The 16,834-nt window shown below is 35.3% G+C and overlaps 1 protein-coding gene across 6 annotated transcripts in view; it reads right to left on the bottom strand.

The window, feature by feature from the left end:
* Positions 1–16,834, bottom strand: part of sona (sol narae metalloprotease) — a 233,509-nt gene that overhangs the window by 97,689 nt on the left and 118,986 nt on the right. For all 6 annotated transcript variants that reach the window (XM_074106892.1, XM_074106888.1, XM_074106889.1 and 3 more), the window contains exon 2: positions 1,370–1,466. In XM_074106892.1, coding sequence (XP_073962993.1) covers positions 1,370–1,459 — 90 coding nt within the window. In that variant the 5' untranslated portion in view covers positions 1,460–1,466. The remainder of the gene's footprint in view (positions 1–1,369; positions 1,467–16,834) is intronic.

Genomic DNA, 16,834 nt, shown 5'->3' with positions numbered 1-16,834 from the left:
TATTCTAAATAAAACAAGTATTGTTCGGAAACGGATCTCTCACACGGAAACAAAAGTGTCGGCGGAATCACCGCTACAGACGCAAACGTTTAGAATTTTAGTAATAAGTATGTGATTTATTTGCAAATTCGCTCACAAATACATCTCACAACCGCAAGCAGAGTTAGTGAAAGTACCGGCGTAATGCGGTAACTGAATGAATAATGCATGCGTTGCTGGCTCGCAAACAGACTTCCGAAAAAAAAAGCTGTTATAGCGGCAATGGAGCAATTATCTAGTCGCATTGTTCCGTTCGGTGGCATGCTAATGGCGGCCATTTTGTTTGACAGCTGTCAATTTATTTTATTTTTAGCCGTTAATTATCTATGATTGGTTATTTGGAGTTTTTTTTAACTGACTTCAAAAAAGGAGGAGGTTCTATGTTCCAATGTTTGTATTTTTGTATTTTTTATTTCAACTCCAAATTTGTTACTTTACGGTCATTCCGTAAAACAACATGGAAAATACAAACTGAAACATGGATGCACAGAAAAACCTCATGTCTCAGTTTGCATTTTCGATAGGGTTAATTATCTACTCGTAAGTCACTGTATAAGTAATAGCATTAACAATAGTTTATTCTCAGTTAAATGTTATGGGTACGAGTAACATGTCCATGGGCGGCGGTGATTGCTTTCCCTCAGGTGACCCGCCTGCTGGTTTTACCCGTATCATAAGTTTCGAAGCCCCATTGAAATACGACAATGTTTGTATGACATGCAGAATTATTATGATGCGTGATGGAAAACGATTCACGTTTTATTCTTTTATATATGTCTTTGAATAAATATTTTTATCTTTGTCCTTTACGGTAGGTAATTCAGTGTCTAAGTGCTGTGGTAAGTGCGAATTGAATCCGTTGAACTGTCACGTGTTGGGTTTTAGGTATTTTTAATATTCATGAATCATGAGTGTTAGCAATCAATCTTGTTTACAAATTGACTAATTGGTCAGTTAGTATATTAATTGGATCTTCGGTTCATTTACGGGTAAATTAATTCGTTTTTACGAGTTCTACATGAGTAACATGATCATAATTCATTAATATTGGGAGAAAAAAAGTCTAAGTTATTTTTTCATAATGTCTTACTTAATTTACTATTTTTTGTCAACTACTAATTAATTATTGACTTAAAACTTTACTTAACATAAGTCACTACATTGGTATATTTCTGCGTTACAAATAGCATTGGAAAGAAGACAAAAATCATGTACTTACTCTTACCATTTGATGTACTTACCCGAAAACTATTTAGTTTTTTAAATAATCTTAGTTTTTGCTCTTAATATTTAATTTATTATTAATATTTTACTAAAGATCAAAGCTTACCTTAGTATTGAGTGAGTGTGATGAGAAGAATGAGCAGAGAAGAACGATTGTTGAAAGCCAGTGTGGCGACATGCAAGCCGGCGACTCCATGTTGGGACTGTAAAAAAAAGGAAACGTTATTGATACTTTTCTCTATGACAGTACAATTTCGCGATTGAGTTAAGTCTTACTCCGTTAAAACATATACGAGTAATCAATTCGGCCGGTTGGTTGGTCGGTTGGTTTTTCCCAAATGCTTTTTTTCCCAATATGCTTTTTTAATGAAGCTTATTTTCACAATCGTGTTTTTTCCCAATTTTAATCGACACAGACAAAGTCGATGAAATTAAATCGCCTAAATACCAGAGTAGAACATTTTCGCTGGGTGCATTATTTCAGAATTATTTCTTAGGCAGTTATTTGGAATGTCACACGATATTTGTAGCGAAAAGGTTCCTGGTTGCACGACTAAGTTTCTTCGAATGTAGGTAACTCAGAAGATCACAACTATAAGAGTATAAGATTATGCCAATATTCATAAACGGAACAAAATGATGCGTTCTTTACGTTTGTCAATCCTTTTCTTTAAAAAAACTCATTTTAACCATATTCGGGTCCATTTTTTGCAGTTAGAAAAGCTATAAATTATAGAAACCATAAACAATAGATACACCCACATTTTGACAAATCGCGGTTAGTCTCAAATTAAGTGTTGCCAGAAGAATCACTTCGTCAGGTCGTTTATTCCTTATTTGCCAAATTTATAACGCGTTTATCGCTCGATAATGCTATTTATCTTCGGTTGTCGCTTTAAAAAACCTTTTGTGAACGTTGAATAACGATTTTAGATAAAGTTTTTCGATGAATCGATTTAATAACGATATATGTATAAGGTAACGGCGCCTATTACCGGGGGTATCGAAATCGACGGCCATCACCGCGGCAATTTAAAATACGCATTTTATAACCAAACCGATAGATTTCTTAAAAAAATATATTTTAGAAGATAAAAGCTTATTTAGTCGACTCACGTATCTATTAGCGCTAGTGTATGTGAATGAATCAAACATCTCGCAATTCGTGATTTTCCGAAACGGCACCGACGGAAGAGGATTTGCCATACTAACGCGTGACACCACATACAAGCAGACTCGAATCTTATTTAGTGTTTTACAAAATATTTATGGCAATTGAACTAATGTTAAGGTTTTTAAATGGCTTTTTATAGTTTTTTGTACAAGTTCTGAATACTTTTTGTACATTTTCGGCCCGGAAATACGATTAAAATGGAAAAAAATACAGCGGCGATAGGCGCTATTTTTAACTGTTGATTGTAATACCGTGGTATATCACGGTAATAGTTAAAGTGGTAGTTTTGGTTCTTCAAGCTTTATTTTTGGTATAAATTATCGTTATATAATTTGTTACAGTTATTCCAATCTTGATCTATTCACGCTTTTAAAAAAACTATTCCGTGGTATGAAAAGTATTAACAAACTCTTAATTTTAGCAAAAACTTCAATACTGAATTTGTAGTTTCTATAGAAACCGTTATTTTGCCAAGTTGTTTAAATATTGCGATGAAATTTTATATTTACTTACCAGTTATGTAATTTGGTTATATGCCAAGGGTGTAATAAGTATATTTGATTTGTAATTCAAACACAACTCTATCCTATAGTTTTTATAGGTCGGAATTAGATTTTGCAATACTCCAAATTAAGCCAATTAACGATGGTAATGATCGCATAACCCTCGGTAATAGAATGTTTGGGAATCTATTACCCGACCCATTCAATTGTCTTTGGTCGGTAATAGTTCTTAAAGAAGTCCCTATTACCGAGTGACATTTTATTTTTCTGTTAAAATAATTCACATTTAGGGTACCGTAAGTACAGATTTTTTTGATAAAGTTGTGACTTTTACTCAGCATGCATACATCAAACTATAACTGGTGGCATGAGCATAATAAAATACAATGGGCTGGATACACTATTCGAATCATACTTTAGTATTTTATTTAAATTTTCTCAAAAAAATTTGATGTACAATATATTATACAGAACCAAGCCATTACCCTTTTTTAATCCCTCGGTATTAAGTTCCAAAACATGTGTCGGGTTCCTTTTACCGATGGTAGAAATTGCCGTTTTTTTATACCCTCGGTAATAGAAGCTCAATTCGCGGTAATGGAATCACAGCCTGTCCATTACCACGGTAATAGAAGATTTGGGTATTTTGATTTCAATAATTATTTTATCAAATACTAATAACTAAAACGAGCCCAAAAAGTTAAGACACTGAAAGTTAAATAAACGCTCTTAAATAAAAAAAAAAATCTCGTTTGTTAAGGAGCTTCGATACCCTTAATTTTTGGGACTCATTTGAAAACTTCCTTAAGTACCACGGTAATAGGCGCCGTTACCTTAAGTTACTTAGCTTTGTAATATGTTTTCGATAGTGTTGCTAGTCCATAAAACAAGAAAAGTAGATAATCTTTTCTTAGGGATTGCACTGCCTATTCACAGGCGTAGTACGTACACAGTCACCAGTACCACTACCATGAGTTTACAGCTTTGAGTAGATAAATACTCAAAGGTTTACAGTGACCGTAGTCGGTAGCGACTAGCGACGGCGTAAATTATTTGTAAAGGCGCTGCACAATTCTCCATACAAATAATTTACGTCGTCGCTATCGAGTACGGCCACTGTAAGCTTATGGTAGTGGTACTGAGCTTGCAATAATATCTGACCTGTGAGGTACCCGCCCTAGAAATAGAGTCATATAAATATCTGATACGACTCGCATCAGATATTTGTGCACGCTTTGTTGTCAGATATTGGTGCTGGAGACTGTACACTCGCGGCATCTAGTTGGAACGAAGACTGTGCCAAAAACGCTAACGTGCAGGAGCCCTATCATGACGTTACGCGTATATTGATAAATAAGGCAAGTCACCCTATGGGATACGATTCTTCAATACGATGATAGTGTGGTAAATACACATGGAAATATATTTTATAGAAGAAATTCGATAAGCAAGGCTTTTTCTGTCTAGAAAAAGCACAGATTCTACGAGATAGCGATTTCCCTTTTCACCCGACTACGGACGGTGCAGCAAAAAGGAGGAGGAACACAGACACATAGATAAGATGGTTCTCTGCCTTTTCCTAACTCACGATTTTTTACGAAACCATGTTTCATAAAACAAACCTAACCTAATAACTGACCTAATGTGTTCTATAAAAGCATAAAAAATACCTCGAAATTTTCGGTTTTGGAGAAAATTGAGAGTTGGTAAATGAAACATTTGGCAAACAATAATTCTGCGAAAAGGCAGAACCCGGGATAAGATAGATAGAAACTTTAATCTTCACAACAAAGCACACGGCTTTATAAGCTTATCTTAATTAAACAAACAGTATCAAGTCATTCATATTTGCAAAGGTTCTATCTTCTTCCGTATGTCGGAATTAATATTATCATTATCAATTTATTAGCCTTATCAAGATGTACTACAGATTGATCATGCGTCGTATTGTCACGTTCAAAACATTGATTTTTAATCTCGACTCTTAAACATGGTACGAGTATTCAGTTATTTAGCTAATAATAATAAGTCTTAATTAAATAAGAGAAATAAAAATGCTTATAACCATTTTATTAACCATTTCCTTAATTTTGATGTCAAAATTAAGGAAATGGTTAATAAAGAAATGTTTCTGCGGGTTAAGAGAGTTTTTAGAAAATAAGGAATGATAATCTGAGAGTAACAATAATTGATGCAGTAATTAATTTGATCTATGTAAACATATAATATATGACAGCTAAATGATAATATTGTATTAGTGACTATTTAATTAACAATTTGACATTATTATTATGTTTAATTTGCATGCCTCTATCGGTTAAACATGTGAAACAAACAATTAATAATATAATAATAATAATAGCCTTTATTCAGACAGTTTAAATAAGTTACATTTTTTTTCTTTTATATATTATAGTGTAAGACAATATACAGTGCACTCATTCACTACTAATTTTATTATGCATCGACTCCCTGTCTGTATGCCACTAATTGACAAAGGCCTCCTCCAACTGTCGCCATTCTTCTCTATTATTGGCCACTCTTGTCCATGTGCTACCTGCAACGGCTTTAATGTCATCAACCCACCGTCTAAAAGGTCTACCTCGTTTCCTCTTCTTGTGACTTGTGAACCAATTCATGACCAATTTTGACCATTTTTCACTTCCTCTAATTGTATGGCCTGACCACTTCCACTTAAGCTTTTTTATTGTTTTTATGACATCCTTTGTTTTTGTGTGTTTCTTAATGGTAGCAATTTTTATTCTATCGGATAGTTTTTTACCTATCATACTTCTTTCCATGGAGTTCTGACATGTTTTTAGCTTTTTCATATGTATTTTTGTAAGTGCCCATGTTTGGCACCCATAAGTGAGTACAGGAAGTATGCATGTATCGAAAAGTTTCCGTTTAATATTTATTTTAGTTTCACTATTTTTCATAATTTCCTTCAAACTCCAGTACTGCTTCCAGGCATTTCCAATGCGTCTGTCTATTTCTTTCATGGTTAGGTCTGAAGGAGAAATTATTTGACCCAGGTATATGTATTCATTGACATATTCAATTTCATTGTTATCTATCTTGATAGGTTCTTGTTGCCCATTGGTCATAGCTTTGGTCTTCTGTGTGTTCATGACTAATCCCGCCTTGCGGCTTTCTCTATCCAGGTCATTCAACATCATCTGCAAGCCTTCACTCGTTGGCGAGAGGATTATCAGATCATCCGCAAATCTCAAGTGTGATAGGTTCTCACCATTAATGGACAGTCCACATTTTTCCCAATCCAACTGACGAAACACTTCCTCTAGAACCGCTGTAAAAAGTTTCGGAGAGAGTGGATCGCCCTGGCGCACTCCTCTATTTATTTGGATCTCGTTTCCCTCTTCTTCTAATTTAATTTTAGCTTTGCTGTTATCGTAGATGTTTCTTAGTATTCTGATATATTTGTTTTCGACACCTTGGTTCTTCAGTGCTTGCCAGATTGTTTCATGTTCTATTGTGTCGAAAGCTTTACTGTAGTCTACGAAACAACAATAGAAGGTGAAGTTGAACTCTTTGCTTTTTTCAAACAGTTGTTTGATAACATAAATGTGGTCTAGGGTTGAGTACCCGCTTCTAAATCCTGCCTGCTCTCTTGGCTGACTTTCATCTAAGGTCTTGGTTATTCTGGAGAGTATTACTTTAGCGAAGATTTTGTACACATTTGACGATAAGCTGATGGGTCTGTAATTATTTATGTTATTTTTATCCCCTTTTTTGTGCAGGAGTATTATAGTCGAAGTTGTCCATTGGTCGGGTATTATTTCGCTATGCAGTACTTCATTAAAAAGGTGTTTGAGAATTGGTATAAGGTAGTCTTTGTTTAGTACAAGGAACTCGTTAGTTATGCCGTCCGATCCTGGGCTTTATCTGTTCTTTGTGTTTTCAGAGCTTTATTGATTTCAGCAGAGGTTATGTCCGGCACTTCGCTTCCTCCTGTTAAAATTGTTGGTTGTGTAGTATTTTTTCTTTCATATAGTTCCTTGAAAAAGCTAGTAGCCATGGACATAATTTCTGTACGACGCTTTTCACATTTGAGGTTCTTATTTATTAAATTTGGTATCCAGTTTTGCTTCTCTAATAGTTTTTTGGTAGCTTTTTTGATACCTCCAGTTCCTTGTATACATTTTCCAGTAATTCCAATCTGTAAATCTGACGGTCCTTTCTCATTTGCGCTTTAATTTTATTACTTATTCTGGCTATTTCCTTTCTTATGATTTTTGACTTCTCAGGTTTTGATATTAATTCTGCTCTGGATTGTATGAGTTCTTTAGTTCGGTTTCTTATCCATTTTAATCTCTCGTTTTTGCCTTCATGTTTGCATCTTTTATTTGTATACAAGAGTTCTTGAAATTTATTGTATTTATTTTGTACATTGTAATCTTTCGTGTTTTCTATGAAATGTTCTAGTTTTTCTTTTAATATTTCGCTATCTTCCAATGTTAGGCTATTTATTTTCTTCATCATAAAGGGTCGGTTTTCTTGAGTGTTTGTTGTAGTTGTAGTTTGGCTCTTACCATTCTGTGGTTACTGTTAAAATTAACGTTGTTGATAACTCTACAGTCTTGAAACTTGTGACTTCTATTCGTTAAAATGTAGTCTATTTCGTTTTTATGGTAGCCATCTGGATGTATCCATGTCCATCTATTGTTCTCGCGATTTTTGTATGAACTGTTCAGTATTTTTAGGTTGTTTTCGTAAGCTAATTGGATCAGCATTTCACCATTCCTTGTTCTTATTCCTGAGCAATACGGACCCAGTACAATTTCCTCTCCATCTCGTCTTTCCCCTATTCGAGCATTGAAATCCCCCATTACTATTAAATTATTGTGCGAGTGGTTTTTTATTGCATCTGTTAGTATGGAATAGAAGGACTCGATTTCTGATTTGCTAGATTTTTCAGTTGGGGAGTAGACTTGAACAATTGACCACTTTTCATTTTTAGATGGTAGCTTTAGATTAAGTATCACAATACGTTCTGAGATGCCAATGAATTCGTCAATATAAGATTTGAATTCTTTCTTTATCAAGAATCCTGTTCCATATTGGCCTGGTGTTTCTCCTTTGTAGTAAAACACAAAATCTCCATGGTCTTCTATGTTTTCTCCTAGACGTCGAACTTCACTCAGACCCAGTATCGCCCAATTAATATTTTTTAAAGCTAGGATTAATTCTATTAGGCTTTCATCCGTTTTTAAAGAGAGTGTATTATATGTTGCAACATTTATTATATCGTTTTTTTGACGGCTTTTCTTGTATGACTTATGTTGTAGTTTTTTTGTCAAATTAGTTGGAGGGTAATAGTCTTCTTCCCCACGGTGACCAGCCGGATTGGGGTGTCTGTACTAAAAGTTGGTTTAGATAAGGTTGTCATATTTTGGTTCCGGGTATCGATGCAGCTTACAAGTTTTTTGGGGTTTCCGATAATGAACCCGACCTTCTCCGTTCAACATAGTTGAGTATGTTAGGTTTTATGATATCTTTTCCTGGGGTTTGGTGGAGGGTTGTTTTTTGGTTCGAACTTGTAGTCTTTTTCTGATTTGAGGAGTTCGGAGAACCTGACTCCTCTCTTTTCCTTTTTCTGGTTGTTGTCTCTATTTTCTTTACTATTAATTTATCATGTTTATGTATGCTATGTTTCCTTTTTTCTTTTCTTGTTCGACCTGCATTTGAAGCTGCTTTCTTATTTCTAACACCTCTTTAGAATAATCTTCCTTAATATATATTCCTTGAGGTAGTTTGGACTTGTTTCTTAGTATGATGTGTTTTTTCCATAATGAGGTGATAGACACTACGACGGGGCGATTTTTGTTGTTGATACGTTTCCCGATTCTATATATATTGCTGATTTCGTTGCTTTGAAAGTGTGTGCCCGATTCAATTATTGCCTCCATTATGCAATCAACAAGCTCACATTCGGTTTTCCCTATTTCTTCGACTCCGAAAAATATCAAATTATTTTTCCTTTTCTCATTTTTCAGGAACTTTACTTCAAGTTGTAATTCAGATACTTTTGATTTTAAAATATTATTTTCTTCCGTGATGCATCTCATCTTCTCATCAAGTGCCTCCATTACATTTTTGGTCACAGAGTTTGTTATGAGAAAAGTTTGGTTATTCAATTTCTCATCTAGCATTTTCATGAGCCATTCCATATCTTTTTTCTCCATTTTCGGTAAGATTTTACCGTTATGGCAACACTGGAATTGTCAGTACTTACTCCTATCAATGGCACTTGACAGATTGTTTGTTTTCTTGTGTTTATACCACTGACACTGTACTGTTCTACTAGTACCCTCACTTTATTTTGCACTTTTTAAGGTTATGTTTTTAATCGTTATTGTCGTAAATTTTTCCCAAACGTTTATTTCCACTGTGTTTTGTTTGATCTTCTTTGTTTCTGTTTTATTTGATTATTTTAGTAGATATACAGTTGATCACACTATTTTGCACTGAGTTCTCGTAATTTAACGCAGAGATTGTTGACGTGCGTCTTATCTGTTCAATGACCGGAACCGAAACAATTATTATTGTTATAATAACCACCTACATTGTACTTACCATGTTTAAGCAAATAAATATTCTTTCTTTCTTTCTTTCTTTAAGTTTTTCTTACACGAGTTTAAGGTTAAACAAAATAATAATTTAATCAGTTTAATCAATCGGAAGTGGAGCAGCATATACTAAATACAAAACGAAAAGTATGACACTATTAATGTAGTATAGTAATGCATTTTTCGATCCCGTCACTATGCGGATAGATAGTGAAATTGTCAAAAACTGACACATTCTGTTTTTTTTTACTCCGGTAGGTAAGTCCAATGCTCTAAGCGTTGATCGGAAGCGAGCGGGAATCAAACCTACAATCTTTGGCCTTCAGACTGCTGTGGCTAAGCGGTCAAGCGGTCGTATGGGGTAAAATTTTATTGTATACGGTGCAATTGTATTGAGAAATGTGTTTTGCAAGTTGTGTAGAACAGATAATTAATTTATGAATTTAAATTTTATGGAGTCTTAACGGTGACAGTGTGCTCATTTGTAATCGGTTGACCCACTACATTGATTACCATCTTATATTTTTTTTATTAAAAATAACTTGGAAAAATGGACATACAGCTGGAGTGCGACCGGCAGGAATACCCATTAGACAAATCAAAATCAAATATTCAAACCTGAATGAATTTAATATTTTTTTAATCAGGCATTACTTTGTGGAGGTCCAAATCAATATCAATGAATAATTACCTATATTGCTCACCCGCGATCTTGCTCATTACGAGTAAATGTTTTTTTTTTTTTTTTTATTCATCTGGATGGCAAACGAGCAAGTGGGTCTCCTGATGGTAAGAGATCACCACCGCCCATAAACAACTGCAACACCAGGGTATTGCAGATGCGTTGCCAACCTAGAGGCCGAAGATGGGATACCTCAAGTGCCAGTAATTTCACCGGCTGTCTTACTCTCCACGCCGAAACACAACAGTGCAAGCACTGCTGCTTCACGGCAGGATTAGCGAGCAAAATGGTGGTAGCAATCCGGACGGACCTTGCACAAGGTCCTACCACCAAAATGTGTGTTGAATTCGGTCGTTGTTGAGTTCGAAGCGCATCACTGTGGTGATGGTGATAGTTTGGTGTGTGTGTGTTGCTTACAGTCCCTCCTCCATGTAGAGGACGTGCATGAACATACATGCAGCTAGGAGCAAAATAATTGTTATAGTGAGGTTATAGTTCATAGAATGAATTGACGTTCAAACAAATTTGACCGTCTAGAGATCGCTTTACACTAGAGGCTGTATGGAAATTTCCCCCGTTCCCTGACCATAAACAAGGCAAGCGGGGTCGCCGACCTACGGGCGCAAGACGGTTCTCCGAAGCCTGCGGGACGCATTTCAAATCAGCCAGGTGGCTCAGGTGGTTTCCGTGTGGCAATACTGATTTCAGGGCTGCCAAAGTGGACTTTTTCTTCACCGTCAAACTCGGTACTTTTGTATTTTTTACAGTGATCTTGAAATATTAGATTGTACAACAAGAGCATAAAACGAGCCATTTGACCCGAGATGTTCATATAGTCACGTCGAGGGGGAAAATGGGTTTAATGATAGAGTTTCACCCTCTGCTTTTCACGAGTTTACGAGTACACACTGCTTTTGCGAGTAGATGAAATAGCAACAGTAGAAACAATTATTCACTTACTAGGTGGGTACCTTTTATTTTTCATGCATTGCTATATAATTACCCATATATTTTAGTTTTACACAAATTAAAAATTACAATAAATACATAATAGACTTTTTTGTTTGTGGCTGTTGACACTTGATTGCCTTGGTCTGAGACGATTTTTTTATACTTTATGCACTAGATCATAATAGGTCATTTTATATGCTTGCTTCATCTTTACACCAACCCAAGTAGTTTTCATAAAAAGTGCAATCTCTCAATCTGTTTTCCAATCTTTTTTTTCGCTAGTTTATGTTATGCGAAAGAGTCGAATAATGGTTTGCAAATCATACAGCCACAGTTTTTTTTAAAACCACAATACTTTATGTTACTCACAAATATTACAAGTTAAATCAAAGCTTGCAAAAAGTTGTGACTGATCAACGACCAGCCAAGAACATAACGACCAAAAATACCAAATCGGTGAACCCTTCTGTGGCGATTCCCGTGTTTATTTATACACATACTATATAGCTATAGCTGGTGCCCGCGACTCCGTCCGCGTAGAACTCGTTTATTGCTATCCCGCGGGAACTATGCAATTTTCCGGAACAAAAACTATCCTATGTCCGTTCCTCCGGACTCAAACTACCTGTATAATGACTTTCATCTAAATCGATTCAGCGGTTTAGACGTGTAAAAAAGCTAACAAACAAACAGACTTACAAATATTCGCATTTATAATATTAGTGGGAAGTTTTATAAACAACAGGCATCCCTAATATGTAGTTAGTGGCCAGGTGCGCCAAAGAAAACCAAAAAGGGTTCCGTGGCCGCTTGGCAACAGTATAAATTAGACACAAAGGCCATCCACGTCCAATTATATAATAAAGGTCCGAATTTATTCTGTAACATTTAAAATTCATGATATATGACGCGACCAAGAGGTACCGTTTTATCAATAATTGATGACGGATTTGAAATATATTCACGTACGGTTTATAAAAAATGACAATTACATTTTTAATGAGACTGAAAAATCGGAGCTTTTATAAATTATGCTGGTTAAAATTAGGACAAATAAAATTATGGTAATCAACGACATTATTCTTAGTTTAAAATCCGATTGTTAGCAGTGGAGTACACTGCATGTACTCCACTGCATTTTTTTTTACACGTAATCGTGTAAAAAAATAATGGAAATCGTTTTTAGGACTACCGACACCAGGAAAAAATATTGGTCTTCAATAAGTGTAAACTTAATTACGAATCGAATCTACAGATACTTAGAACTAATCAATTCATCATCATCATCATCATCATCGTAGTCCACCAAAAGACGTCTCTACTGCTGGACACACGAGTAAGCCTCCACCAAAGAACGCCGCCATAATATCCGAGCCTGCGCCACCCGCATTCATCGGTCCTTCGAATCAATATCTAATAATAATTAATCAACTAATTTCGTCAATCAATTAATTTAAACTAATCATAGCCTTGTGCATTAATTATTTACATTAAATTATTACACCTTGTAGATTATTATTTATTTACTCAAAATCGTGATTCTTCCATAAAATAATTACAGTATGTAAGCAAATCTTAAAAATCTGCGATAATTTAAAAATGCGGAAACTGCGACGGAAGTTAATAAATAATAGGATATATTTACTTTGTTCGCAATTAAGTTACCTTGGAGTTGAGTTTAACTACATTCCCACGGAGATGATAGTTTTCCTTACGTATGTGCATTTTTAATAGTACTTTACTAAAAAGGTTCACGATTAACCAAAACTTCGTATTGTTTTCGTTCGTCTTATAGTCTTCAATCTGTTATCTGATAATCACAAGAATAACAATGCTATAAAAGTAAAGAGATGCAGTAAAAAAATTGATTCCAAAATGGTAAGAGCGAGCACGTAGTATCTGAATGTAGATAGAGCATACCTTAAACAGCATTAACGCCCACCAGAATCTTCACTCATCATCATAACACGAAAGTGGTTCCTTTTTTTGAAATTCCGCCTTAAAATTGTAGGTGCCAATTACCCCTTTAAACAAGACCAGTATGATTCTAATGGTAGTTGGGTAAGGCTCACAAGCGTTTTGCCCGCCCGTTCCAGTGTGTTATGAATATTGATGCATACAATAACTATTTGCGTCAACTTCTGATACAAGTAGTTTCTCTTTGAAGTGAAGTATTCATCCTTATATTAGTAGAAACGGGCCATCGTTCGTATGCATCAATATTCATAACACACTGGAACGGGCGGGCAAAATGCTCGTGAGCCTTACCCACTTTTCCACCAGTGCGGCGGAGTAAGACCAGGTGGGATGAGAATTTACCGTGCCGACCCATTTCCACCAAAATTGCCACCAAATAGGCGCAAGCCGGCGCGATGACACGCGAGAATCGTGTTTCCGCCTCGCTAATGCATCCTGTTTCCAACAAAGATGCGCTATATAGGAGTGAATTGAAATTTTGCCATACTTTCAATTATCCTCTCGCTTCTTCGGCGCAAAAACACCTGTCTGACGGCAGCTTAAAGACAGTTTTACCCCTACTATACTTGAAAGGTTTAGGTAATTAACTAAATGTAAACAAAACAACGTCAATTGGTGTCTTAAATATTGAAATTCCCCCATTAAACTATCTTAACATTTACATTTCTGTATTGAAATACATTAGCCTAGTTTGTATTAGAATAAAAGATAAGTAAGTAAAATGTTTAAAATCCTTGAATGGAGGTAAATTCTACCAATCTGGCAGCTGAAGTTTGTTTACATTTAGTTTTACCATACATACAACATTTCAAGTGTAGCGACTAATACATGCGTCAAAATATCGGGATCTCTATAAAGGTAATCACATTCGGCATCTCATAGCAGCCATGTCTTGTCTACTTCACACATATCAAAACATACATTTGTGCCACCAAGAATCAGACGCAACAGAATTGCATTATAAAACAAACAAAAGGCTTGTTCTATTACAAAACGCGGGGCAACCGTGTGAACACTTTTGTTACCGCCGCTGGTTACGAAATTGATGTCCGAATTTGCGAAACCGCCAATTCTAGGTTTGAATCTTCATTGTCTTTGTTATTGAAGTTCATCATTTGCCAATTACGTTATTTGCAATCAAATTTCTAAAATGTTGCGAATTTTTGGAGAATAACTATTCCTCGTTTGAACGAATCTTTTGGATTTGATGCTAGTGCATTGCATGAGTTACATACAATACAGCTCAAAAACATTTTTGTGCAAAAAATGATGCTTTAAAGAAAGGTTCCATCAGTCTCATTATCATTTAGAATTTAGTGGTTAATTTGAGCTCTATACTACAACCTGATCAAGCCTGATCAGTGTTTTGGTATTAAGATGTCATAAAATAAGTAAGTATTGTTGTGTATTATTTGATGTATTTGTTACGAGATGGAGACCATGATTACCTTTAATGAGCTGCTAATATTTCGATGCAATTGCAACTGCATCTTTATAAAAGTCAATTATTAAAAACTGTTGAACCTACAGGTTTGTACTCTGGTTCAAATGCCTGCTCTAAAATGCTTACCAGCTCTTGGACTATGATGAAATTGAGAGGGATTTTCAATCACGTCTCTGCTTTGCTTAAAAGGAAGCGCTTCCTTCTATACGATTAGGTCCAAAAAACTACGGTTCTTAGCATAATAATTATTTTCCATGCGGCTTTGCGGCTCCGCCCGGCATTTAACTAATAAACTGCGGTACAGTAATAATTTCCCCGCATTCCTTATTAACACGTATGTAGGTAAACCAACTGTTCAGCCAATTGGCTTAATTAGTCGGCGCGTACTCTTTGTCGGTATCAAACGTTATAGCCACTTTGCAATTCGTCGACAGTTTGTTTGTCAATTTTGTCGCGTTTTACGACGCTGCCGACTAATTTTGTGACCTACTTGGGTTTTATGTTGAGGCGGTTTTCATTGTCACCAAGAGATGGCAGTTTCACGGGTTTTTATTGATTTTGGATTTTGCTTTTTAATAAGATTCTTCTTGATACGGGTGTTTTAATTTGCACACCCGTTAAAGAATATTTTATTAAGTACTTATTTAATTTTCAATAATTTAGGGCATTAAAGTAATAACCAATGCGCTGTAAAATTCAAAATACAAAGCACGCGTATCTACATTTTGAAGATCTAAGCGAAGTTATCTCCCCTTTCCTTAAAGCCCAGTAGATATTCAACAAAAAAAGGAAGTTGCATTACATTACGGCGCTCGAAAGACAACTTCAAACTCGTTGTCTTTACGACCGCGCAATCAAATCCAACTTGTGCGATTTTTTCGGCTTAAAATGTTGTCTATGGATGGTTGAATGGTGTGTCGACTCCTTTACTGAGTTGTTTATACTTTATTATTGTACACGTGTCTTTTGTCTGTTTGTTTTCATTATTGTTATTATTTTATCTAAATTCTATTACTTTTTGTTTGTTTCTTTTTTGATTTATTTTTTGTGAATTTATGTCGCCTTCCGTGAAGTCTCCAAGCGATCACAGCGGAAGACCAGCGTTGTCCTCTACGGCCAGCACTATGCTAAGCTGAGACCGCTTCGCGATTTCGCAAATACCTTCTTCAGATTAATATTTACTTTATACTTGTTTCTTTTGTGTTGTATGTAATTTGCGAAGTGCGAATAAACGTTTTTATTCTTATTCTTATTCTAAACTCTATTCTCTAACCAGAAGGACCACTCACATGAACATTTGCTGATGTTTGGCAAGCACTTAAAATTTAAAGTACAGTTGCCATCAGATATATCATAGCGGCCAAGGTGTCCAAACATATCTGAGCAACACCAAATTCCAATAAATTCTGCAGACTGTAAAATTTACTAAATACCATTATATTACAGCTATTGCAATTCCATAAATATCTAAGCACGATGATTATCAATAATTTCTTTGCGTACGTCCAGCCAAAAATATCTGATCGTACATAATGTCAAACGTAGGTATATAAGCAATAAATGCTTTCACAGAGATATGCTCATTTGAGGAAAATATACCTTGTGTCATTGTCATACGTAGTATAATTGGTGCAGATCTTTGTGAACGCCGTTATTGCTTCGATACGTTTGACATTTTGTGTAATCAGATATTTTTGGCTGGACGTATGCAAAGAAATTATTGAAAGAGTGCTTAGATATTTATCGCATTGCAATAATTATGATTTAAATGGTATTTGTAGTGTGCAGGATTTATTAAATGAAATTTAGTCTTGCTCAGAAATATTTGGACCCCTTGGCCGCTCCGAAATATCTGATGGCGACTGTATACAATTGTGACAATCCGTAGCAAAAGGGTCCTTATGGCAAGCTGCATGCTACCCTTTTGCTACGGATTGTCACAATTGATTCAGTAGTTACAAACTGCACCATGAACAGCGCCTTTATTTAATTTCACCAAGTAATATGACAACGAAATCATACTTGAATGGGTAACTTTTTGTCATTCGCAAAAACAGTTCTAAGTAGAATTATAACTTAATATAATTGACAATAAGAGCACGTACCAAACGTAATAATATCCCGAGGTTATTGTCAAGTTTTTGTGTAATTATAATTAATAGAATATGGTACATAAGTAGGTAACCACTATTATTATTATTTTTTACCCATTCGAGGTACAAAGTTCCTTCTATCAACATTTTATACGTC

The sequence above is a fragment of the Choristoneura fumiferana genome, chromosome 24 (assembly GCF_025370935.1).
Source record: "Choristoneura fumiferana chromosome 24, NRCan_CFum_1, whole genome shotgun sequence".
Lineage (NCBI taxonomy): Eukaryota > Metazoa > Arthropoda > Insecta > Lepidoptera > Tortricidae > Choristoneura > Choristoneura fumiferana.
Note: the sequence above shows the minus strand (reverse complement) of the source record. Positions and strands in the feature narration are given on the sequence as shown.